Here is a 26,000-nt window from a genome sequence, read left to right as displayed (position 1 = left end):
AGGTGGCAAGGATATCTGCAATCGGCTGATTATGGCTGCTCATCCTTGAGTTCAGCAAGAAGGTGCTCTAGAAGCGATTAGAGAGGCCTGTCCAGGCCTGGGCATGGACAGGTGGCATGCATGCCAAGTCTGGGCCACCCTTGATCTGAAGGCACACAGAGAGGCTTCATGCTTTGCTTCTGAGGCCCAAGCCTCAGAGACACCAGGGAGAGCTGAGGGGCAGGAGGCCCAGGCGGGGGTCGGGGGGAGTCTGTGGAAAAGGACAAGGGCACTAAGGACCAGGTCGGCCCCGCACCTGCCAATCTTTGCCAGCCCTCTCACCCAGTGGCCCTCAGAGAACCTCAGGGGAGCATCCTCTACGAGACCCCAGCTCTGTATGAGGAGGTCTCACACCAGGAAGATGGAATTGGGGAGGAGGAGTGGGCAGCGGCTGGCTCCTGACAGCAGCCAGGGCCATCTGGCTGACCCCTCCCGACACTGTCAGGGTCACGCCAGGGTCAAATCCCAGGGACCCAATCAGCCGCCAGGCACGTGACCCCACCCCCTGACTGCAGCTCTGCCCGTGCCCTAGCAGGGAGGGAGAGGGGAACTGGGGTCCAGTGAACCTCACTTGTGCGGCAGTTAGAGGGGAGTTTCCAAATCCACCTAGCCCAGAGTTGGAGGCCGACAGCCCCCAGACCCACAGGGGCTCCTCCCACACCCAGACCTTCTTAGGGGCCGTGGGGAGGTGGCCCCGCCTGCATCCCTGAGGCCATCCCTGCCTCCCCGCACCTTGGGACGCCTTCCCCAGGCCAGGCAGGGCAGGTGCTCAGGGTTGGCCAGCTGCACCCTTGCCCCACAAGGCTGCACACATCTTGCCCTTGGGGGTCCCATCCGGCCAGCTGCTGTGCTCCTAGGCTCCTCCTGCAACCCGGCCTCCCGGCTGCAGAGCCCCCGCTGGCCGTGTGCCCCCTGGCACCAGGCCCTGCCCACAGCTGAAGACAGGTGCCGGGAGCGCCGTGCACACACTTGGTTCTCATTAGGCTCGCAGACACTGCTGGCCTCCCGCCAGCCCCGCTTCCAGCTTGTGTGGATCCATCTCTTCCCGGGTCCCAAACCAGCAGAAGCCGCAGGAGGGGCTTGTAGAGCAGGCGGCTCGGGGCACAGGCTGCAGTGGAGGGGCGGCCCTGTGCCTGCCTCTGAGGGTCAGGTCCCTGGTCCTCCTCGGGAATAAGGACACCCTGGGCCCCAGGGGGTTGCTCAGCCCCTCCTCTGGGCAGCTGGACGAGCTGAACTCAGGTTCCAAGGAGGCGGTGACGTGACAGGAACAGGGACTCAGTGGCCTACCTGGCCGGGCCTCAGCAGGTTGTCCTCCCAGAGCAGGGGCCAGCACCAGGTGTGCAGCCAGCGAGAGCGAGCGGAGGCCAGGGACGTGCAGCTCTGCCTCTCTCCTCCCGCCTGCAGCCTGGCCGCCTCCCTCTCCCACTTCAAAGAGCATCTGAGGGAGGGGATCCTGGAGGGGAGGGGCGCAGCCCAGTGGCGGCTCCGGCTTCGGCTTCGTGGCCGCAGCCGCCTTTATAGCTGTCAGGCAGACGGGGAGGGACTCACTCTTCCCACCGGGCCGCTGCCCCGCCCGCCGCCGGCCGGACTGGCGCACACTTTAACCCGCTCTGCGCCTCTGGAGCCCAGCCAGGCCAGCCCAGCTGCCTGCTGGCTGCTGCTGCACGGCCCGGGAGCTGAAAGCAGGAGGCCGGGCAGGAAGGCCACGGCCCAGGTCCCACGTGGGAACCGCATTGGGGTGTCCAGATGGAGCAGCCAAATGTGAGGTCACAGAGGAGGCTGGTGGCTGTGGCAGGTCTCCAACCCACCCCTCCCTGCAGAATCCCCAGCCCCTGCCACCCTTGTGTGTGGGCTGGGAGGCAGGAGGTATCCCCATCCATAGAGGCAGAGACAGGTCCCAGGGCCCCCAGGCAACCAGCCAGCTTCTTCAGGGCCCTCCTAACCCCAGAGGTCTAAGCAGGTGAGGGACCCAGGGAGGCCTGGCCAGGGGCTCCGGAAGGGCACAGATGTGTGCAGCCTGCTGACCAGACGGCCGGAATGGCCAGGGCCTGCAGATGTTCAGCACCAGCTTGGCAGGGCACAGCGGCCTGGCTGGGCACTGTGCCCACTGGGCAGCCCCCAGCAGGCGCTGTCTTCCTGCTGAGCCAGAGCACAGAGGTGCAGGGGCCGGCAGCTGGCCAGGGGAGCCTGGCAGGATCTACATGGCCGGGACCTGCCCCCCAGAGCTCCCCACTCCAGAAAACAGAGGTGTGGCCAGGCAGCAGAAGCCAGGGCAACACTCTGTAAGGTCTGAACTGGTTCATCCACACCGGGCTCCGTGCACAGACGGCCAGGCCTGCGACGGTGCTTGAGAGACCCCTTCCCTCCCTCCTCCTCCTTCAGTGCTTCCTTGAGCAGCTGAGTTGCACCCTGGGGAAGCTCTGTCCCGTGGGTGACCACCAGCCGGAAAGGTCAGGAAAGAGCAGCCAGTAATAGCAGTGAAGAACAGGAGCGCTACTCGCCAGCTGGGCTGCTCCTGGGCACAGGGAGTGCGGGTCAGCACCTCTGTCGTTCACAGAGGAACCTGCAGTCCGGGACACAGTGCACTTTCTAGCACCCCACACACATCTGCCAGGTGCACTGCCAGCCCCAGCCCTGGCAGCGGCTCTCAGGGCGGCAACCCCAGTCCCTGCAACCTTCCCCCTAACCAGCCCCACACTGCCCCCTGGGGCGGCATGTGGAGGCACAGCCACACGAGGGCCTGTCAAACTGAGCTCTCACACGCCCCGCACGCTGCACGCCCACCAGTCCCTCCCCAGTAGCCAAGACTGCATTACACTTGCTCTGGGAGCCTCTGCCTCCCTGCTTTCCTCCCCTCCCCTGGCCGCCAGGCCCCGCACACCCTGGCACAGTCCCTGTGCCTCCTGGCGCTCCTGGCTCCCACCTGCAGCTAGCACCAGGGTGATAAACGGTTTCCCTTGGGAGAGACCCCACTGCCAACCCACACACCCACCCCAGCGTTGGCTCTTGGTACAGCTGGGGCTGCAGGTGGCCACCTGGGAGGCGGCCTGAAGGCCAGCACCCCCTGCTCCTAAGCCAGCCAGGCTTGCACCCACCCCTGACCTCTAGGAGCCCCAGATCCGAGACCCACAGGCTGCCATGACCGCTGTGTCCTGGGCATTGCAGAGGGAGATAGTCAAAGACCCACTCCACAGGGCAGGCTCTCAGCCCCCTGCTCCCTCTATCAGCGACAACAGCTGCCCTCTGTCCCCTCATCCCCCAGTGGGGTCCCCAGCACCTGCAAGGGTGGGCACTCACCTTCCAGTATCCCTGTCCCCAAGATGGTGACATTGCACAAGGAAACATCACGGTGGGCGGAGAAAGGTGGAGCTGGGATAACCTCGTCCTGCCTGTTGGGCCAGGGACTCTGCATTCTGCCCTGAGCCCAGCCGCCCGCCTGGCAACCGTGGGGTCATGGTCCCGACCCCTCCCTCCATGACACAAGTGCCTGAAGCCAGGGTGGGGTGGCTCTGTCACCAAAGCACTCTGGGCCCAGCCTGCTGTCCCCTCGGGCCCCTCCACAGCACCCATCTCCTCATGCACGGCCCCCAGATGCTCCCTGAGGCACTCCTGAGACACCCCAGGGCCCCCGAGTCATCCAGCCGGAACCGTGTCTCTGCCTGTGGCTGGAACCCTCTGCACACACAGGGGCCATGCAGATGTGAGAGCACAGAGCTACCTGGGGACTCCCTCGTGGCCGTGGCTCTGGAGACGCTCTGTAGCTGGTGTCAGGACATCTAGGGTGCCAGGGAGGGGTTCATGCCTAGGGAGCTTTCGCCCATGCCACCCATGGTGACTCGGGGCAGCCCCCGCACGTGCGTACCAGGCCCTTGAGCCCATACCCAGAAGCCTTGGATCCACCAACAGCCGCTGGTCCCTCCATGACCGTGATCCTGGTGCCACACGGAGCCCCTCCTCACTGCGCCCTGGCAGGGTCTGCAGCCGGGCTCCCTGGGCCCGAGTCCTCCCCGTCCTCCTCGCTGGGCGTGCACGGGCATCGCAGACCTCTCGGTGCCCGGCTTCCTCACCTGTGAGGTGGGTGAGGCTCCCATGAGGGGGTGCAGGCGGAGGCTGAGGACCGGGCCTGTGAGGGGCGGCAGGCAGTACCCTGGCCCTGGGCTGCTGTGGGTTCTGGGGTCCAGTTTTTGAGCCTTTCCTGGCCCCCGACAAAAACCGCACCAGGCTGCAGGGTCGAATTAGACATGAGGAAGCCACGGCCAAGGTTCGACCCTGGAGGAGACAGCTGGCCACGTGGGGCTGCCTGGCCCAGTGAGTCCAGGACATGCTGCGGTCCCACTAGAGCCAGGACTTGGTGCGCTTGGTCCACACTGGGACCCCGCCACTTCCCAGGACTTCACGAGCCAAGTCAGTGTCTCCTTTGTGGGGTGTCAAAGGCTCCGGAGCCACAGCTGAGCATGACACAGGACTGGAGCGATTTGGTATAGAGAAGCACCCGGAGAAGACAAGGCAGTGGCCAGAGCAGTGCGATCTGGATGCTCCTGAGTCTCCAGAACTGCACGGGCAGCCAGCTTCTGTCCAAGAGGCCCCTTCCTGACCTCAACCAACAGCCAGAGTTCTCACGTTCCTGGGGGGCCTACACCACCACGGGGGCCCCAGCAGTGCACACCTCCCGGGTCCTCCTCCTCCTCCCCCCTCAGCCGGGAACGCTGGCCTCATCTGTGGGCCAAAGGGGTAGTTTAAGTTGGGTCTCAGGCCCGTGGATGGCTGCGCCTGACCAGACCATCATGGTCTGAGGCTCCGCAGAGGGTAGCCCAGTGCTCTGGAAGGTTGAGGAAGAAAAACCACAAGTTCAAGCCCAGCGTGGGGAAATTGGCAAGACCTTATCTCAAAATAAAAGATAAGAAAAATGCTGAGGATGTAGCTCACTGTGAAGGACCTAGGTTCACTCCCCAGGACTGTGGAAGGAAGGAGATGGAAGGAGAAGGGAAGGGGAAGACGAAGGGAGAAGGGACAGGGAGGGGCAGGGAGGGGCAGGGAGGAACAGAACAGAGGGAAGGAGAAAGGGAGAGAAAGGTCTTTTGTCCCCAGATCAGGGCAAGAACAAGGTCAGAAGCCCCAGTGTGGCTGGAGCAGGCCTGATGCTGTGTTTCAGGGACTCGAAGCCAAACAGCCGGATGCCCAGGCCACCGCTGCCAAGGGACAGGGGCTGTTTGCATGGCGCCTCCTTGGGGCCTGAGCTGCAGAGCCTGTTCAGGGCTGGCTGTCTGGGAAGCAGCTCTGGCACGAAGTGGCAAAGACTAAGGACATCCCAGTGGACCTGCAAAGCCAGAAGCAGGGTCTCCCATCCACAGGGTGTGCAACAGACCCCCCACCAGCCCTACCTTGCCATGGGTCTGAATTTCATAGCCCCAGGCAAAACTGTGGGCTACAGCTGCTGCTGACCTGTACTGCCCTCCCCTCTGGGCCTCACTCACTGAGGGGTACTTGTCAGGCAGCAGCCAGCAGGGTGGCAGTGGGGACCAGGTGACCCAAAGGGATGCACGACTCAAAACTCCCAAGCTCAGAGCCCAGCCTGCCCCCGCCCCAGGAGGGTGCCGGCCCTTGACTTTCCGACACAGCGTTTCCGAGCTGCCCACAGCTGCCCTGAGGTGCCCACGCCTGTTCCCGGAAGGGCTAGCTCACTGCAGCCCTGGAGGCAGGGGGATCAAGAGCTCCATTTTCCAGAAGGAGAAACTGAGGCATGCCAAAGGTGCCAAGGTGTGCCAGTTCGAGGAAGGGGTGGAGCTCAGCCCATCAACCTGGCCAGGGTTCTGAGTTGCTCATTTTCTCCCAGCAGCTGAAGGCATCTGATTGCTCTCGAGAACTGGGTTGAGCTGCATGCACAGACACGAGTCAGGGGCCTCTAAGGAAGGAGTCCGGATAACCAGAGCCTGCCCTGCCCCAGGTACGGGGACCCCACATGAGAGCTGGGGCGTGGGCTCAGTGACCCAGTGCCATGGGCCGGGGGTGCCAGCCTGCAGGGGCCCCTGGGGCCAGCGCCACCTGCTGGGCAGAGAGAGGAAGCTGTCCGTCCTGCCCTACTCCCGGGGCTGGAAATAGAGGCCAAGCCGTCCTAAGGGCCCACGGCCAGGGACAAGGGGTAGGAAGCGAGTGAGGTGCTCTGGCCTCCCCAGCTGACAGGAGAGGGAGGGAAACACTGGATGCGGCGCAGGAGTCAGGTGTGACTGGGTGGCCTGGGATCCCCGCCCTCTCTGGGCCTCAGTCTCCTCACCTGTGTGGCGGAGGAGAGGTTGGCACCCGCTGCTGCCCATGGACAGGGGAGGCGGCGGCCTTGGTGCAGGGCTGGCCCTGGACAGCATCTGTGTGCATGAGGGGTTTTCAAGACCCATGCGGGCAGAGCCATGCGGACTTGGGGAGGGCAGAACCAGACAGGGCAGGGGTCAGGAAGGGCCGAGGGGCCGTATCTGCCCGGCAGAGCCCGGGGTCTGGAGGGACCATTGGGCTGGAGCCTGGATTAGACAGGGGGCTGCCAGGAGGGGGGGACCTGGTGGTACCGGTCCTGGGCCTCTCCCGCGTCTCCGGGGGCAGTGACGCCCCCAAAGCAGCTGCCTTCCCCAGTCCACTCTGCCCCAGGCCAGGAGACGTGAGGGTCATTCCAGTCCTGCACAGAGCTGGCGCCTGCTCTGGGGCCAGCTGGTCAGTGTTCAGGCCGCCAGGCTGGGACAGGAGCCACGAGGAGCCACCCCCGCCTCCACTGTGTCCCCCGAAGAGCAGTCGCTGCCAAGCCCCAAGAAGGGGCTCCCGGCTGCCCCAGGCCGGCACCTGTCTCACCCTCAGGACCTTCCCTCTAGGCCCCCCCCCCGTAAGCCCAGCAACACATGTTCAGCAGTGCTGCCCCTGCTCCGCCCCCAAGCTGACAGCCCGGGCCTGGAGCTCACAGCTGCAAAGCACATGCCCCATGCACAAGAGCCGCGGCGGAATGTTCTCCTGCTGGGGAGAGGGCTCCCCGCACCTGGCATGGCCTGCAGTTTCCTCTCCACCTTCGCCCGCTCCTGGGGGTGAGGGCCAGGGGCTGGGGCAAGCGGAGCACGGAGGGCAGTCAGGGCCTCGGACACAAGGAGCCTCGCCTCCCTCCCAGCACACAGCAGGGACTGGTTTTCCCGTCCGTGAGGCCAGCCCCGCCCCGCCCACCTCTGTAGACTTTCATTCATTCTTTTAATAGTCATTCAGCAGTGTTTGTTGGAGACCCGCAACATGAGGGTCTTGGGCACAAGGGGCTAGGGCAGGGGGCCAGCAGCCCGAGCCCCGGCCCTGGACCCTGCTGTCCAGTGTCCAGCCACAGGTGGATGGGAAAGTCACGGTGCGTGGGGACACTCGTCTTGGGATGGGGGTGCTGTCAGTCACAGACCCACAGACCCACAGACCCTGGCCTGGCTGCACATGAGCAAGGCCTCCCCATGCAGGAGAGGCGGGAAGATGTAGCACTGGGAATGGGGAGGCCCAGGGCAGGGGTGTGGGAGCCAGGGGTCCGGGATGGCCAGCCAGGAAGTCTCCGAGGACACATGCACTTCCTCCGAGGGCTGCAGGTACCTGAAAGGGGCTTAAGCAGTGTGATGCGACCAGGCATCTCAAGCCAGGTGTTCTGTGGCAAACAGCAGGTATGAGCCACAGCCACCTGCAGGCTAGAAAGAGGTTTCTGGAAAGTCATGGGACGGGGGCTTGCAGGCAGAAGGACAGGTGGCTCATCTGGGCCCCAGAGCAGGGCGACATGGGCAGCCTGGGGCCGGACAGCTCTCATTCCAGTTCCCAGGAGGAGGAGGAGGGTGTGGGACGTGGCCGTCCTCAACCAGAAGGACGGGCCCGGGGCAGCGATGTCATGGACCCACACACTTCAGGGCCCCACGACGATGATGAGAGTTCCAGAACAAAGTCAGACCTGGGCGTAGCAGCAGCTGATTCTGCTGGGGGCTCCCCGGGAAGGGGTGCTGGGAAGGAGTGTTGTGGGGTACACATGTGTACACCTGTCGGACAAACCAGGCCACATCTTAGCACCTGTGCACTTGTCCTGTGCAAACCATGCCACAGAGGCAAAATGCAAAGGAAGTCGGACGTTTCGCTGACCGCAGTCCAACTCGTCGATCCTGGGTCCAGCTGGCCACACGCATATCAGTCCCTGGCTGCAGGGCGAGGGGGGCCCTGCCCAACAGGCCCCCCCAAGCCTCGGGGCACAGAGAAGGTGACTGTTGGAGCCAGTGAGGGGTGATGTGGGGAGAGGACGGAGGAAAGCAGAGAGGGCAGCCTGGCTGAGCTGTGGCCGCACACGGGCACAGGGGCAAGGGTCCCGTCGGCAGAGTTGGTGTCACCCAGCACCCACGCCCAGGGGTCTGCTGGCCCTGGGGAGGGGCCCATGGAGGGTGGCCAGAGGTCAGGCTGCACACACGGGGGCTTCCCCAAGGTGGCCGCCCCTCTGCTCCACCGTGAGAGGCTGGCAAGGCCAGGGCTGATCACATGGCTGTCAGCTGTCGGGCCGCCGGGGGCCGCTCAACACCTGCCTCGTCTGCTCTTCAGCCTGGGTGTGGGCGCCCACAGCTGCACAGCCTCGGTCAGAGCCAGCCTTCTCCCAGCCAGCCGTCCTGCACCCATGGGGACGCTCATGGCCAAGCTGCTCCTGCCCACCCTCAGCAGCCTGGCCCTCCTGCCCACCATCAGCGTGGCTGCCAGGCGCCGCTTCCACATGGAGGCCATGGTCTACCTCTTCACCATGTTCTTCCTGGCCGTGAGTCTGGGGCTGCAGGGGCAGAGGCAGGGGTGTCTCCCGGCCGGTCTGTGCTGAGGGAGGAGAGGGGACTTCGGGAAGTGAAAGAAAGCATCCAGGGTGGGGTCTGGAGAGGCGGAGGGAGGGTTGCCAGAGTCCCGCCCCCTCTCTGGCCTCAGTTTCCCCATCTGCGCTTTCCTGTGCATGAGACCGAGCCCAGGGAGGCCCGTGTCCGCCCCTTCCCCAGCCTCCCACCCCACCCCCTCCTGCCCTGGCCCCCGCTGGGGAGCCGGGCCTGGCTGGGGGAGTGTGGGCCGCGGGCAGTGTGTGCAGGCCCTGCCTCCCCGCACGTCTTTCTCTTGCTATTTATGTCTGGCTCCCTGGAGCTCTGCTCCCTCTGTTGCCCTGCTCACTTTCCAGGTAACTGTCATAGGCTGGTTTTTGCTTCTTTTATAAAGTGGAGCACCTGGCACCCGCCACCTTTCTGGGAGTCCTCGCCCCTGGGGCCTTATCTCTCCTCTTCCCTGTGGGTCTCTCTCCTTCTCCTCCTCTCTCCCTCTCTCTCCCTCTCTCCCTCTCTCCCTCTCTCCCGTATCCCCACAGAAGTCATCTTTTCCTGCCCCCCTTGGCCTTCCTGAGCCCCACCCCCTCACGTCCCTCTGGCCCTATCTGTCCGTCTCTAGCTTGCTGCTATCTATCCACCGACCTGTGACTTATGTATCTCTCGGCCACATGATCTGCCATCCACATGCGGTCCATCGCTCTGATCTAAATCTACCTAACATCCCCATCCAGCCTGCCGCCTGTCCATCCTGCATGACTCCCAGCACCCACCTCGAAGCCTCCACCATCTCTACCTTTGTTGTCTCTGTCCTAGCGTCCACATGTCCTCAGGCCGCTGAGTCCCCAGGCCTCCCCCAAGGTGCCCCCACTGGGCTCCCACAAGAGCCCCCTCCCAAACAGCCAGCCCCGTGGGACAGGGCCCGGGGAGTGGGGCCCCATCCTCCTCGTGTGGCGGGGGACCTGTGGAGACCTCCCGCCCACGTGGCTGGGCCATGCATGCGTGAGCACCCGGTGGCTCTGGCTGGAGCGGCCCCGTGAGCACACGGTCTGCACACTGTCCCTATGACCCCTGCGTCCCGGGTGGACCAGGTCCAGCACCCCCAGCAGCACACGGCTGTGGTAACAGTGACCTGGGACAGAGCAGGCCCCAAGGAGCCGGGGGCCCTGGGACTCTGCATCCTCCTGGGCTAGGCGACAGCAGCCACAGGCCTGGCACCCCATTCCCAGGGCCGATGAAGAGACTGAGGCCCAGGCGGCTGAGGGCGGGCGTCATCGTCGCTGGCATCACAGCTCTGAGCCCCTGGAGGGACCCGGCCTGGCCCGCACCAGGCAGTCTGCTGGGCAGAGCAAAAGCCAAGCTCAGAGCCCAGGCCAGGGGCAGAGCAAGGTCTCGTCCCCAGACCCAGGTCCCCCAGCTCACCCCAGGGACCAGCTGGGCGTCCTCCCCTCGGCCGCCTCACAGCTGCCTCCCTGGCTGGCCTCAGAGGCCACCGCCCTCCAGCCCCACCCAGAGTGGCAGGGGCAGCTGCCTCCGGTGACAAATGTCCTTCGGCCTCAGAGCCACAGCCTGCGCCTCCCAGAATTCCGCCTTGAAGTGGCTCCCGGGAGACGCCACGCCCCACAGACCGTCTGTCCTCGTCCTGCTGGTTCAGCCTCCTGACTCAGCCCCCACAGCAAGGATCCACTGGGTCTGAGCACAGATCTGAGCTCCTACCCACCCCGCAGAGCCCTGGCCAGGCTGGGCGGCTACTGTGTCAGCGTGGGGATGCTGGATTCTGGGGGTCCCTGTCCCCCTCACCCCCTTTGCCAGGTGGTGCTGTGCAGGTCGCCTCTGCTGCCCACAGAGCTGGCTCCCGGCAGGAGGAGTCCACACACCCCCGAGCCCCTGGATCAGGCCCCAGCTGGAGCTCTCCGCCCCCGCTGACCAGGCCTGTCCTGCACCACGCCACCCGCCTCGACCCTCTTCTTTGCCATTATCACTCTTCAAAGAGCGCAGCACCAAAGTTCAGTGCAGCTCGCCAGGAGCCCCCTGCCCCTTCCCGGCCGCCTCTGAAGCCCAGGCCGCCGGCATCCGCCATCAGCGGCTCCTAGCCTAACCTGACTTGCTGGGCTCTCGGGCCCCTCGGGGTTCCTGCTCCCCCCAAGCACCCCCAGCCCGGCTCACCAAGAGCCCTTGTGCTGCTCCCCAGCCGAACTTGTCAAAACAGTTGTCTCGTGGAATTGAATAGTCCTTCAATGAGGAGATGCGTGTGCAGAAGGAGAGCTGTTTCCTGGAAGGAATCACTTCCCTGGTTGGAAGAACACTCCAGAGAGACACTTCGCTTTAGGAATTGCCATTCGGTCGGTGTCGGGGAGACAGCTGCAAGAAGGTGGGGAGACCAGCAGGTGTGGCTGCAGCGGCCCTGGGAGTTCGTTGAGAAACTCATCTCGACCCCCAGGGCCAGCAGCTCTGAGATGCAGGGCTCAGGGCTTCCTCAGCAAGGCCCCCAGCGACCAGCGCCCCCTCCAGCCTGAGAACGCTGTAGACCAGGGCTTCTGCGGGTCACGAGGGTCTGGTGGCCCCTCGAGAAGGCCTGGCCTGGCATAGCGGTGCACACCTGTGATCCCAGCACCTGGGAGGCTGAGGCAGGAAGACTACAAGTTCCAGCCAAGCTCAGCAATTTAATGATTCAGTGAGACCCTGTCTCAAAATGAAATTAGAAAAGGGCTGAAAATGTAGCTCAGTATGGAGGTCCTGGGTTCAGTCACCAGGGCTGCAAAGAAGAGGGAAGGGAGAGAGGGTAGGGCAGGGGAGGGGAGAGGAGAAGAGGTCACGGAAGGTGGGTACGGGTCAGGCTTTGTCCCCACCTCTCCAGCTCTGGTGACCACCCCACCTCAGCCAGGTCAGGTCCCTGCCAGTGAGACACCGGCCGGGCCCTTAGCACCCCAGGTCTGAGCTCCCTGCCTCTGCATCGCCCCTGCACAGCACCCTGGGGTGGGCGCTGGGGCACTTTGATCAAACGGGAGCTGATGGCCTCGGTTTCCCCGCAGCTCCACCACGCATGCTCTGGGCCTGGCTTGTCCATGCTCTGCTTCCTGCACCAGGACATCCTGGAGTACTTCACCATCTACGGCACAGCGCTGAGCATGTGGGTGTCCCTCATGGGTGAGTGGCCGCGCCCAGCCCTGGCCCCAGCACTGCGGTCTCCATGTGGGCTCCTCACGGGCCCTGTGGGACCTGGGCACCCCAATTCACTCCCACAGGGGTCTTTCATGAAGACAGGGTGCTCTCCCCAGGAAGCAGCATCCTGCCTTTCCTCTAACACAGACTGAGACACCGGGGGGGGGGGGGGGCACCTGTAATCCCAGTACTCGGGGAGGCTGGGCCAGGAGGATCAAAAGTTCAAGTCCAACCCTGTCTCAAAATAAAAAGTAGTGAGGATGTAGCTCAGGGTGAAGGCCCCGGGTTCAACCGCCAGTACCACAGTCAGTCCGTCAATCTGATCAAGTGGGGTGGAATGCAGAGCTCTCCAGACCTTATGGGGCCACAGGATGGCCCTTCGTGGCCACCTAAGTCTGGGCTCAGCCAGGAGGGCGAGGGGCACTCACCGCTCAGGGTCCCCCCTGCCCCAGCGCTGGCTGACTTCGACGAGCCCCAGAGGTCCACCCTGGTGATGCTGGGCGTGCTGACCATCGCGGTGCGGACCTACCACGACCGCCAGGGCTACGGCGTGTACTCGGGCCCCATCGGTACTGCCACCCTCATCATCGCAGCCAAGTGGGTGCGTGCGGCCCCTCCCCTCCCCGGGACCTCCTCTCCCTCCCCGCCTCACGGGAGCCAGGCAGAAGCTGGTAGCGATGACGACCGGGTGCCCAGGCCCACGCTGTCAGGTCCCCGACCTCAGTCAGCAGAGCTGAGTGAAGCGGGGCCGACCCCGGCAAGACCTGCACCCCGGGTGGGCTCGCAGTGCAGAGGAAACATGGAGGACGGGCCTGGAGCTCATTAGCAGAGCAGCTGGGGAGAACGTGGGGGGCTTCCCGGGGACAGTGAGCCGGGGCGAGGCTCCAGCTCGGAAGGAGGGTGTGGGACGCGGCAGACACCTCCCGAGTCGGGCTCCAGCCCTGAGGACCCCGAGGACCCGGGGGCAGCGCCCACAGCCCAGCCTGTCACCCTCGGGCCCACTTCCTGCTGCAAGGCTGGGACCCGCTCAGGCAGCCACAGTGAAGGTGGGACAGTGTGGCAGCCTCCCAGGACCCACTCCAGGGGCCAGGAGAAAAGCGCAGGTCCGGGAGGCCAGCTGGCTCCAGACCAGGGCCTCAATGCGGGACAGGCTGCGGGGGCCCCAGATGGTGGGGGGGTCCCCAGGGGAGGAGGTGTCCGCTCCTCTCCAAGCCGTCGGGCACAGGGTTTATTTTGCCACTTGGGTAAGGGAGAAAGTGAGGCACCGGGCGGTCAGGGACCAAATTCAAAGCCCCAGCAGGGCAGCTATGGGTGGGCTTGACTCTGGCAAGAGACAGGAGTCCCTCTCTCAGCTGCAGGTCGAGGAGCACCATGCCCCGGTCTGACTCTGAGCCCAGCTGCCTAGGGGTGGCTTGAGGTCCCCCTAATGAGCGCTCTGGGACTCATGAACACAGATGCCCCCTCAGAACGCCTGTCTGGTCCACCCGAGGTCTGTTCCTCGAGGCTCTTGGCCGCCTCTGAACCTCTGAACCCGACTAGGCTCTAATTAGCCAGGACAGAATTCACTCCCTGTCCTTACTGGATGCCAGGAGGCTCCCAAGGCCCAAGGCCAGTGCTGTCCCCAGGAACAGGCGATGCTGGCCGCCATCCCCCGTGTCTGGGCTCAGACTGTGCTTTCCAGACGGAGTACACCATTTATCTTGAGCTTTTGAGGGCGGTTGCTTCCTGGAACGTGGATGGGTTTTTCTCCCAAGCTCAAAGCATACTTGGGGAGCAGAAACAGAGAGAGCTGGAACTGGGCATGGTGGCATACTCCTGTAATCCCAGCATTCTGGAGGCTGAAGCAGGAGGATCACCATAAGTTTGAGGCCAGCCTGGGCTACACAGTGAGAGCTGTCTCAAAGAAAAGGAAAGAAACAGAGCTAAGGGATGGGGCGTCCAGGGCCAGGCTGGGTCCCCCCCCTTGGGCCTTGGTGCTGCCATCACAGGGCTAGCTAGCGGAGGGCAGTCACCCCGGCTAGGCTTCAGCTCAGGCCCATGCCCACTCCGCCAGCCTGGGGCCAGTCCCCAGGGACACCTGTCCATGATGGTGAGTTCCAGGGCACTGGAAACCGGGCGTTACATCAGGACTCATGGCAGCAGAATCTGCCGGACCAAACGCTATCCCGTGCACCCCTCCCATGGTGGTGTGTGCCCTGCGATGCTGCCCCACGCCCTGCACTTACACCTCGTGCTGGATGTGCAGCTCTGGGGGCCCGGGGTTACCCTGTCTTGTCTGTGGTCCCCATCCGCCCAAGCTCCACCCCTGCCACAGTCTGGGTTGGGCGCCACTGCCCCCAGTGCCAGGGCCCCAGAGTGGAGCACACCTCATGCTGTGCAGGTGGCTGGGCGTTCACTAGAGTCCCACAGCCACCACCCCGGCCCGGGGCTGGCAGGTCCCCGGTGCTGAGTCTGCTCAAGGTCCCATGGAGGGGAGCAGGGTCCTGGGCACAATAGCCCAGAGGTCTCCAGCCCGGCCACTGCTCCTGCCCTGCCCGGGTCCTCCGCTGGCCACCCTGCTCAGGCATGTGGCGGGGGTGGCCGGGTGAGGGGTGGCCATATGAGGTCCCCATAGCCAGAGGGCTCAGGAGGGCAGTGCCCCTGCAGGCCTGAAAAGTGTGGCCATCGGCCCTGTGCCCACAGCTGCGGAAGATGAAAGAGAAGAGAGGCCTGTACCCCGACAGGAGTGTCTATGCCCAGCAGGTTGGTCCTGGCCTCTGCTTCGGGGCGCTGGCCCTCATGCTGCGCTTCTTTTTCCAGGTACAGTGGGCGTGGAGAGGCCGCATGCACAGTGCGGGCCGGGGGGACACCAAGGGAGGAGGGTGGAGTGCAGATTCAGTGAGTGGTGTCTGGTGGCAGAAAGGCCACCACAGCCAGGGGACACGCAGGCTAAGGGGGCGTGAGCAGACCTGGGCCCTGTTCCCTGCAGGAGTGGGATTACACCTACGTCCACAGCTTCTACCACTGCGCCCTGGCCATGGCCTTCGTCCTGCTGCTGCCCAAGATCAACAAGAAGGCAGGTGACGCGGGGGCCCCAGCCAAGCTGGACCTCTCCACCCTGTGCTGCGCCTGTGTCTGAGGGCGCCCAGCCTGCTCTTCCCCACCCGCTCCGTCCCCTGTGCCCTCCCGCCCAGCATGTCTGGGAACAGCGGTCTCTTTCACACCCCCAGAGGACCCCAGGGACCGGCCCGGTATCCCCCGGGTCCACTGCAGGCACGGCTTTCCTACTTCCTCCTCTGCGACCAAGACCCGGGGTGCATCTGCCCTCCGGCCCGGGCCCGGCCCAGGGCCCCACCCCAGGGGATCTTCAGCATCCCGAGGGCGTGTGCCCAGCAGGCTCAGCTGTTCTCTCCTGAAGTCTGTCGTCACCGCTTCTGTCCCCTTCCCTAAGCTCTGGTGGTTCCCAAGAGGGCCGGCTCTCTCCCTGCCCCAGGCTGGCACCCCGTGCCCCCAGCTGGCTTCAGCAACCATCGGGAGCAGCTCCCCACCACCTTCTGCCTGTCAGCACTGTTCAAGTCCCATCCTTAAACAAGCCACCCTCCTGCTGACCACGACAAGCGCCCATGCCCACAGTGGACAGGCGGGCCCCCGGCTCCCCTGCAGGGTCCTCCATGCCCTCCTGCCACCCTGGGACCCTGTGTCCTCCCCGGCATGGCCATGGCTGGGGCGGCGCCCGGGAGCTGAAGCTCTGCATAGGCTGGGAGGCATCTGGCTCAGCCATGGGGTGGGGGGAGCCCCATCTGTGGCAGCTGGGGCTGGGGAGGCGGTGGCCGAGGTCCCAGACATCACCTCAGAGCCCCGCCCACCCACTTCCCAGTGACTCTGTTCATCCGCTGGCAGGAAGTTACCTACACCTGTCTGGGGCCTGTTTGGGTTTCCAGACGGCCACCAAGGAGCCAGAGGGGTGGCGGCTGATCTGTCCTAAAGTCACCTCCTGCGGTCCCCAGGGGGGCTGGGCGGGGGGGGGGGCACTGCCACATCTGGGCATCTGCGTCCTTTCCCGACCCCACTCAAGCCTCACTGGCCCCATCTGCTGCCTCCCTGATCATCAGAGCCCTGGCTCTTCCCAGCTGGCCCTGTCCTGGCCTTGATGGCAGGCACGGTCTCTGCCAGCCTCAGCCCTCTGGCCCTGCCGGAGCCCCTCGCACTGGCTGGTGCCCAAGGGTAGGGCTCTCGCCTTCTCAGCCCTCACCTGGGCCAGGGCGGTTAGCGCCTCACTCCCAGGCCAAGGGACCACAGCCTGGGGCTGGAGGAAGGGACCTGCCTCTCACCCCGTGTGATCCACCATGGGGTCCGGGACAGAGACAAAGGGCCCTACCAACTGCTGGGCCTCCTTGGCTGCCATGCACGCACCACGCCGGCACAAGGACACATGTGCACAGACAGACATGCACATCCTGCACACAGACGGGGCACCCTGGACCCCAGCCCCTCGGTGTGGCCCTCCATAGCAACGGCCTGATTTATGGAGCCACCTGGGAGCTCCGCCAAGTCTGTAAGTCATGGACGATTAGGAGAAGTGGCCCAGCTCTCAGCCCCGGGCTGGGCTTGTCCCCACGGCTAGGGTGGGGCACTGAGCAGGTGACAGTGCCCAGGATTTAAGAGCCGCTTTCCAGCTGTGTCCTCCTTGGTGGCCTCACACTGAGGGCCAGGAGGGGCCGGTTTGGGACAGAAGGGCAGGAAGGGAGGGATCCCCAACTCCCTCAACACTCACAAGGGCCAGGCCTCGAGACTAGCAGGAGAGGACCCCAGGCTCACGCACCTGAGCCCCCGTGTTGTTGAGCCCTGGGTCAGAAACTTCAGGTGCTTGTGTGCCCCAGAAGTCCCAGCACAGTGCTGTGGGACAGAGCTTGCCTGATGGTGGCAACACTCGGAGCCGTCGGGTGACCAATTCTGGGAGACGCAGCTGGTGCCAGAGAGCAGCTGAGGCCTCCAGGGTGGCCGATTTTAACTGTGTCTAAATGCCACGTGTGCAGGCAGGGCTGAGATAAAGCCAGGTGACACCCGAGTTTCAAATGCACCGTGGACGATCCGATGGTGGAGTGTGTCTTGTGTGATATTCGGGACGTATGTGTAGGAGACACACTTACACAGAAAAATGAACTGCTGTGTGTTCAGCAAATGATCGAGTGTCCCCAGGGGTCGGCAGCCCTGCCCACAAGCCCCACGACTCAGTACTGGGCACTGGGTGGCACGTTTGAGACATGGGGGGAAGGGAGTGCCCTGCACAGATGGTTTGGGGGACCTGGATTAAGCCAGGAGACAGGAGCGGTGGCCTTGCAGCAGGGATGCCCCTGGCTGGAGGGTGCGGCCTTCCTCCCGGCTGGGCCCCTTCTACGTGGGGAGAGCGGTGGGCACAGACTCCCCACTGCCTTCCTGGGCCTGGCATGGCTTCCAAGCCCTGTGTCCCACCTCCCATGTCACATGTGCCAGTGCCAGCCCACCCGGCACCCCTCCTGGTACACACCCCGGGGCTGGCTCAGGGGCCACACACACACGGAGAGCATTGCAAACATTTACAATAATGTAGACAAAACAGTCTATTATAGTGCTCTCCCCACTCCCCGGCTGGCAAGAGGCTGGCAGGGCACCGAGGCTGGCTGGGCCCAGGCCAGGACGGCCCCAGAGCACACGCCGAGGGCTTCTTGTCTGAAGCCAGTCTGCACGCCATGCTGTGGCCTTTGTCGAGTCGGCTCTTGAAACTTCCTGTCTCTGTTATTCTCCTCTCCAGGAAGACATCTGAAACCCAAAACTTTTATTGCCCCTTCTAAAAAGCCTTTAAAAAGAGGCTCCCCGCTGACTTCCTAGCAGCCCATCCTGCCCTGTCCCGCTCTGTGCAGAGCTGGGATTGTAGTTAGGGCAGCGCACTGGGCGCCGCGGAAGGAATGCAGCTTGGTCTCGCCGGCCGGCCTTAGGGCCCTGGCCAGGGAGGACCCGGGAAGGGGAGGGGCCGCAGGAGGTGGCAGCTGCGGGAGGGAGGGCGGGCATGGGTGTCTGTGTCTGCCCGTGCCCTGGTGGCAGCAGCAGAGGGCCTGTGGCCCCAACAGCTGCCGCCTTCCCACACCGCAGGCTGGGTCACTGGACCCTCTCCGCCATCTGTACTCCTCTTCCTCCCCTTCCAATGGAACAGCAGCCTAGCCCCATGGTGGCCCTCCGGGTCCCCAAATGAATGGAATCGTCAGGATATTAAAATTGCAGATAAAACACATGGAAGGCAAGATGAGGTTCAATGTGGGCCAGGGAAAAGGCTTGGAACTGCAAGGCCTGGGTTCCAGTTTCCCCTCTCCCACCCAGCAAGCCCCACCACGTGTCCACCCGGCCTGTTTCCCTGTCTGTAATGTGCCCACCTCATGTGACTGTTGTCAAGACTAAATGAGATGGTTTTGTACCTTAGCACTGTATTCTTAAGCAGCATTTTAAATGGCGAGCATTTCTACTTTCATGATCTTCAGTCAAGGGTGAGGAATGGGAGATCTGGGGTTTTAGAGGCTCCTTGGCATAGCAGGTGCCCCCACCAACATCTGCACCACCAAGGAGACAGTAAGTGCTTCACACCTGGTGCCCAAGAGTGGCACCGAGGGCTGCGGAGGGAGCCACCAGGCATCCTAGAAAAGGCAGGGTTGAGACTGAAGCAAGCCCAGCAAGGTGGACCAGAACTGGCATCCTGGCACCTGCAGCTGTGCCCAGGACGGTGCCACAGTTCCCTGCATCCTTAATTGCCCTGACTTCCTGCACGTTTTCCAGGGCAGCAAGCAAACCACCAGGCCCCCAGTGGAGAACGGGCAGCCACCACCTGGCCTCTGTCACTGCCATCGGTCTCCAGGGGCCCTGGCTCCTGCCTGTCTGGGGCCCACAGTCACCTGAGGCCAAGGGTACAACAGGAAGGTCCCCTCCTGCCCTCTCAAGGACCTGGGAACAGAGCAGCAGGCGGGCTGTAAACTGCAACCTTGCAAGGGGAAGGGCAGGTACCCTCCACGCCCAAGGTCATGGCTCCAACCTGACCTGAAAGGCAGGACACACAGGCCTCCGCCCTGAGGGCCTGGATTAAACAGCACCTCACACCCACAGCCTCCAGGGGCAACCATGTTCCCAGCCAGCCCCTCGACAGGGAGGAAGAGAAAGCATCACCAGCGGGCACTGTTTGGCAGCTCCAGGCAGGAGGAGGGAGTGCAGGGAGAGACCTACTAGCAGGCCAGGTTCAAGGGTCTGAGGGTATTAGGTGGGGTTCTGCCACCAGGAAGAAGGGGCAGGAGTGGCCTGGAGCCCAGGGAGGGGCCTTCAAGGGCAGAGGAAAGAGGCTGGAGCCATGGCCTGAGACAGGACTTTGTGGGGGCCCCATTGCGTCCTAGCTGCCCCCTATTCCTGCCGCCTTGCTGAGCCCATGATGGCCCTGAGAGGTGTGTCCACACAGCAGCCCTTGGCCTGGGCCCTCAGCCTGGGGACCCTGCCCAGCAGGGAGGGGTGCTGGGCAACTGGTCAGGAAAGCTCTTGGGTGGCCGACTGGTTTGGCAAAGCATACGAGTCACAACCACCCTGCTTCCCGGGTCATGCGCTCCCCTGTGTCCAGCAAACCAGGGGACCTGGGCAACCCTGCAGTAAGACCACTCAGCCACAGGTGGCAGGCACAGGGGTGTGGGGTGGGGTGGATGGGCTCATCCACCCCCATCTCCCAGACAGGTCCACACCCAACGAAGAGGAGCTCGTGACCAGAGGCCCCTCTGGCCCCTGCTGACTGTCCCCAAGAGTGGGCAGGGAGCAGCTGTGGCGTGCCCACCCCAGGGCTGTCCAGTGCTCCTGGGCCACCCCACAGGACAATGTAGGGAAAGAGCCCCCACTCTGCACTGCAGGGGCCTCTGCTGACCACGGCTCCCTGGGTACTGGGCCAGCAAGGCCAGCAGAGGACCAGGGGCCAGAAACGCCCCTACCCCCCGCCACAGGGACTGTAGAGGATGGAGGGACAGAGGCTCGGCAACCAGTGGGGAGCCCTTTGGCAGGGAGTGGCCTGCAGGCAGCCACGAGCCCCCTAAGTTCAGGGCCAGGTGGGGCCTGCAGAGGAGGACAAGAGGCCGGCACAGGGCTACGCCTGCCCAGGGCTCCCGCCCAACCTCCCTCCCCTCCTGCAGAGAACCTGGGCCTCCTTGGCCTCTGCTGGCGTTTGTTTTCCTGACAGCCTGGCTGCCCGGAGCTGCTGGCCCAGAGTCCCAGCTGGAGCCAGGCTATCGGGTGGCCGCAGCCACATCTGGAAGCCATTTGGGCAGCTCCCCACCACCACGGCAGCCGCTCAGCGTGCAGCTGAGAAGTGTCACTGCCAGCTGGGGCTCTGGGAGCTGCAGCCTGAGACCACCAACCCCGCGCTGTCCGAGGCTGGCAGCAGAGGAGGCGGAGGGGACCGAGTCCTCTGGGCTCCAGTACCGCCTGGGTCCAGAAACTGTGGAATGGCAGAATCTCGGTGTCAGCTCGGAAGGCAGCCACAGAGGTCCCAAGGGCCAGCAGGCTGTGCCCTTGAGCACCTGCTCCTCCTCACCGGCCCTTCAGACTGACATCACCCGTGACGGACACCCACCCCTGGGCGACTCACTGGGACCATCTCCTCGACATGACCGCTGCCACCCAGCTGTCCCCCAATTGGAAAAGTGAGGATCAGGGGTCAGCCCCATAGCGCTGTGCCCGGGTTCAGAGTTTCCTAGTCCCCCCACCACCACCGGGTTTCTCCATCCGTCCCCAATCCACCCGCCTCCCTGGTGCCCTGTCCTGCCATTCCGTGGCACGGTGGAAGGCTCAGCTTTCCGCTGCCTGGACAAAGCACCCGAGACAAATGGCTTCAAGAAGGAAAGATTTGTTTTGGCTCATGGTGTCAGGGACTTCTGAGCAGGCTCGGGCTGCAGGGACCTGGAACCCCACCCTTCAGGTGTCACAGCTACGAAACCTTTGCCCAACCCAAGTTCACAGAGCTTGCTCCTCACCTGTTCTGCTAGAAATTTGCTACTTTTTCATACTAATTTTGGCTTAGGGTGTGAGGGAATGGGGGAGGTTCTTCTTAGCTAAAGTCTATTTTTCTGACATGACTATGGTCTTTGCAATTGTCTTTGGCTTAGTATTTGCACAAACATTTACTTTCTGCCTTATCTTTAGATGTTTCTGATAAACAGCTTCTAACTGCATCTTCTTCCTTTTATCTGGCCTATCTTTTAGCACTGTCTTTTCATTTAGCACACTGGTGCTGGCGGCTTCATCGCTCACCGCTGTCACCTGTGTGCTTCACTTCCTACCATCTCCCCCCCCCCCCAACCTGTGTGCGACTCCTTTCCTGCCTTCCCTGGGGCCATGGCTTTCTACTTCCGCTCCCCTGTTGAGCTGGAAAGCACATGCTGCTGGAACCCACTCTGGAATCCACAGACTTGCACCTGTGGTCCTTTGAGTCCCAGGTACCCTGTCCTATTTTTAAGGCCATTCTTCACTGACATTTTTGCTCTAGTTCCCTTGAACCTCTCAGAACCTTTCCTTCCACCTTTGTCCTTTAAAACTTGAGCAGGTGTGGGTTCCAGAAGGTTGCTTATTGCTCCTTGTTTCCCAGCTGCCGTTGTTGTTGCTCTGGAGAAGTCTGCTCCCTGGCTGGATGTGTGGCTCAGTGGTGAGCGCTTCCCTAGTATTCACAAGGCCCTGGGGTTCCATCCCCAGCACTGCAAAAAAAAAGAGAAAGAAATAGGGGGGGTGGGCTTAGCTCTTCTCTGGCTCTTTTGGTCTCCAGGGTTCTGCACTGTTATTCTGCTGTGACAACAGATAAAATCTTTCTTCTCTGTCTTGTCTGGGACTCAGTGGGCTTCTTAAGTAAGTGGTCACTATCTTTCATCCGATCTGAGTCAGTTTCAGCATGATCCTCTAAGCATCACACCACTTTCTCTTCATTTTCTGGGCATCCACCCAGCATCTGCGCCCTTGGCCCTCCATCCTCCAAGGCTTCCCTGTTTCCGGGTCTTTGTCATCCCGGGCTCCTCCTTTCCTAACTTCCTTTGCCTTCTCCTTCAGGTCACCAATCCCCTCTTCAATCGTGCCTGTGCTGTTGTTAAACTATCCTTTTTCTTGTTCCATTTCAAGTGTCATTTTTTAATTTCTAGGAGGATTTTGGTTCTTTCTCAAGAATATTTGTCACTTACTGGTGTATTCGAGCCTCGCTCATTCCCTGTATAAAATATACTCATTGTATCCCTGGCTCTGATATCCCTGGTATCTGAATGTGGGGCTGCCCTGGCTCAGCCACCTAGGATTCCCGCTGATGTCGCTTCTGGTGCCTGTTACCAGTGTGTTCGGCAAGTTTCCACACAGAGCCCATCACTGGCTGCAGTGTTTGCCAGAAATTTCCCCAGGGCAGAGGGAAAGGCAGATTCCTGGGAAATTAGCTGCATTTGCTTCTGCCAAATAAGGGGTCACTTTTAGTCCAAGAGTCCTTCAAACTGAAACCCTTTCTATCTTAGTTACTTTTCTTATCACTGAGACAAAATACCCGACACTCACAAGTTAGAGGAAGAAAAATTTATTTCAGCTCACAGTGTGTAGAGGTTTCAGTCCATCGTCAGCTGGCTCCAGAGCAGGGTGGCCGGGCAGAAGGGCGTCGAAGAGGAGACAGGCCAAGCCACAGCAGGAAGCACCGAGCAGCAGCAGCAGCAGAAGCAGGCTAAGGTCTCCTCCTCTCTCTCCCTTTATATCCCATCCAGGCTGTTCGCCTATTGATAGGTGCCACCCATACCCAGGACTGAGCTTCCATTATCCACTCCCACAATCTGAGCATCACACTCTTAATCCACATTCACCCACCCCACCCTAATCCAGCCACCTTGAAACTTCGCACCCATGACCACACGAGGCTTTAGGGGAACATCTAGACACAATAACACCTTCCTTAATGGTGTAGGTAACTGAGGGAATGTGAATGCAGACCAGACACACAGACACAGACACGCGCGCGCGCGCGCGCGCACACACACACACACACAATCACTCTCAGCCTGAGAATCCCACACTTCCTAGTCAGCTCAAGATGACACTTAAGAAGGTGGATATTTTCCATTCTATCTTGAATGTTTAGGTCTTTCTAGTTGGAGGCTGTGTACAGTGTGTGTGTGTGGTATCTGTGTGTGCCTCCGTCCTGGCCATATTGACAGCAACAGAAATCTTTTGCCCTTATTTTACAGATGAGGAAACTGAGGCACCGCACCATTACCCAACTCATTGAAACCAGTAAATTACAGGTTCAAACCTTGGGATCCAGGCAGCCTGGCTCTCATCAAGCTCTGTGATCCTAACCAGCGGGTCAATGGCCAGTGATCTCAGTCCTGCCACTGCTTCCTGAGCCACTCCTGTGTGCCAGGCCCCCAGAGAGCAGAGACACAATGGGGACTGAGACAGACAACACAGAGGCCCTGGAAGCTCAGTTCCCTAGAGTGGGCATGGGGTGGGCAGAGGAGGAGGGTCAGGGTCTGCAGAGCCCCTCTTCCTGCAGCAGCTGCAGCCAGGCCCAGCGGCAGTAGGCAGCGGCAGTAGGGGGAGCCACACCTGCCCTGGCCGCCTGATGGCTCTCAAGGCTGCCCCCTGTTAAGGCCTGAGACAGGGCTCAGGACACTGCCCACTGGAGCAACCGGGCAGGAGTTCTGGCCAGAACACTTCTGCACTCCAGGAGGCCAATGGCTGCAGTGACTTCTCTGCTAGAAGCCCGGAGGGCATCACCAGGAGGGACAGCAGGTCCACTGGGCTGCGACCCTGGGGCGACTGCAAGCCTGGGTAAAGCCGTCCAGTCCAGCTGGGCTGCAGACACATCATGAGCCCCCCAAGGACCTGGGGGTGGTTAGAAAGCCAACACCCCTCCTGAGACTGCCACCCAAAAGGTCTTGGCCTCTGGCCAGTTGCCCCAGGGTCAAGGGGCCCCCAATACCCTGACACCCATGATATCAGCAGCACTTCCCCTGTGTCACTTGGGGAACAGCTGGGCACAGCTGCATCCCCAGGGCCCTGCCCCCCGTCCTCCTGCAGCACAGGGTCAGACACCAGCCCCGGCACAGGCCCAGCTCCAGAGGCCAAGACAGGAGATTGTGTGTCTGGGGCCCCATCCAGACTGCACAGTCCTGCAGTGGGGACCACTCGCCCCAAACCTGGGGAAGGTGAGGCCTTCTCTCTAAGGCCCTCAAAGGCTGGGCACCATTGCAAGGTGGGGGGGAACTGCCTTGAGCCTGCGCTGACCTGTTCCTGAGCTGCTGTGGGGAATTGAGGGACCATGGAGCCTGTCCCCAGACCCTGCACGCAGCTCGATGTGGGCTGGGGCTCGTCTGTAGCTAAGAACGCAGCTCATGGAAGCCACCGCCCCTCACCTGCATGACGAGGCTGAGCCGGCTTCACCCTCAGCCCGTTCCCAGGGGAAGGCTCCTGGGTGCTGTGCTGCCTCCTTGGCAGGTGGTTTCTCCTGAATGTGTGAGTGTGAGTGTGCACGTGTTGCACATGTGTGTGCAGCTCCCTCTCCCTGGGGAACCTCTGTGGACACTCTGCTCCCTGCCTTTGAAATCTCACCTCTGCTCCTCCACAGCCCCTCGCCAGCACCCCAGTGTGACCCCGCCATGCGCCAGCCCCCCGTGGGCAGATGTCGCCCCACCTGGCAGAGCCCCCAGAGAGCCAGGACCTGGCCCCTCTGACTCAGTCGTCCCTCCAGCTCCTCAGCCCATCTGACAGTGGCCACACCTTCGGTGTGCAGCAGCTGGAGCGCCCCCTGGTGTTCTATTTTGTATTAGTATGTATTTACTCGTTTCACTCTGTAAGCAACACAGAGGTCAGCAATGATTCTCGGTTGCACCCAACTTTTTCAAAATTTCCTGAGTATTGTGGAAAATTCCAAACATACAGATAAAGAGAAGACCACAAATGTCGCCAGGGCCCATAGCTGTGTCTGTCTGCGGTCCCTCGTGCCGGGCTGCCGGTCCCCAGCTGCGCCGAGTGGACAGTGACAAGCCCAGCAGCAGGCCCCAGTCTGGCCCTCTCTGCCCTTCCCCACTCTGCCCCACGGATGTCTGAGCACAGGGACCACGCACAGCCTCTGCCCCTCGGCCTCCCCCGGTGCTGTCTTCTCCAGGTGCCAGCCAGGGAGCACTGCTGACCTCCTCACAACTGCGCTCTCCAGGCCCGGGTCAGCCAGAGCCACGCTGGGGCTCAGGAGTCCACAGAGGGGCCCGGGGGGGAGGGCTGCTGCCCTGCGATCCGCCAGCCGCCCCAGGAGCCCATCCCGGAGGCCTGGCTGCTCCTCCTCCCCAGCCGCCTGGCGGGAGTCTGGGATTCCAGCTCCCGATGGGGGGAAAGCCAAGCCAGCTGCAGCTGGGCCTCCAGAGGCCAGGGGCCCAGTCCAGGTCTTGGGGTCTGCATCTCAGGCCAGCCAGCCGGGGAGTCGGGGGGTGGGCAGGAGGCCCCAGCAGCGAGAAGGCAGCCCAGGACCTTCCACAGCTGTGGAGGAGAGTCCCAATCACTCAAGATCTCCTCCGCGTCGCCCAAACCTCAGTGCAGCAACCGGAAGCATGAGGCACAGAGGGGCTGCAGGACATGCTGGAACCTCAGCTGTGGTCTCAGTTACCAGAGCGAGCACTGCCCACACCCACAATGCCCCTGGACCCCGGCAGCTAAGAATCTAGGAAGTATCAGCACCAGGAGAGTGGCGTGCGGGGCCGGCTCCACCCAGATCTGAGGGTCCTGGGATGCAGCTGAAGTGTAGCTGGGAGAGGTTTCCAGGTCACAGCAGCCCAGAGCTGTGTCTCCACCCCAAGGCCACTTCAGGACACCCGCGGTGCAGACCGATAGTGCTCCGGTTAGACACAGAGGCAGGAGAGGGCCTGGGCTAGGAAGGGCAGTGCAGAGAAGACTCATGTCCCAGCAGTAGCAGGGGACCCACAGGACATCCAGGTTTTCTTCTGATAA

The 26,000-nt window shown here is 62.5% G+C and overlaps 2 protein-coding genes across 5 annotated transcripts in view; one reads left to right on the top strand and one right to left on the bottom strand.

The window, feature by feature from the left end:
• Nucleotides 1–1,572, bottom strand: part of Adamtsl2 (ADAMTS like 2) — a 29,200-nt gene extending 27,628 nt beyond the window's left edge. Inside the window, exon 1 of one of the 4 annotated variants that reach the window (XR_015439797.1) lies at nucleotides 1,327–1,572. The gene's annotated coding sequence lies outside the window, so the exon portion shown is untranslated. The remainder of the gene's footprint in view (nucleotides 1–1,326) is intronic. The other 3 variants (XM_087182950.1, XM_087182948.1, XM_004848972.4) reach the window with 3 other exon arrangements.
• A 7,081-nt stretch (nucleotides 1,573–8,653) lies between these two features.
• On the top strand, nucleotides 8,654–15,994 carry Mymk (myomaker, myoblast fusion factor). The gene is made up of 5 exons (XM_004848971.3): nucleotides 8,654–8,815; nucleotides 11,888–12,002; nucleotides 12,470–12,618; nucleotides 14,700–14,816; nucleotides 14,986–15,994. Exons 1-5 carry the CDS (start codon nucleotides 8,681–8,683, stop codon nucleotides 15,133–15,135), a joined length of 666 nt encoding a protein of 221 aa, XP_004849028.1. The 5' UTR covers nucleotides 8,654–8,680; the 3' UTR covers nucleotides 15,136–15,994.
• The last annotated feature ends 10,006 nt before the right edge of the window (nucleotides 15,995–26,000 follow it).

The sequence above is a fragment of the Heterocephalus glaber genome, unplaced genomic scaffold (assembly GCF_053883595.1).
Source record: "Heterocephalus glaber isolate CG9 unplaced genomic scaffold, H.glaber_assembly_v1.0 deba00001479, whole genome shotgun sequence".
Classification (NCBI taxonomy): Eukaryota; Metazoa; Chordata; class Mammalia; order Rodentia; family Bathyergidae; genus Heterocephalus; species Heterocephalus glaber.
The sequence above is the reverse complement of the archived record's forward strand: the minus strand, read 5'-3'. Positions and strand labels throughout refer to the sequence as shown.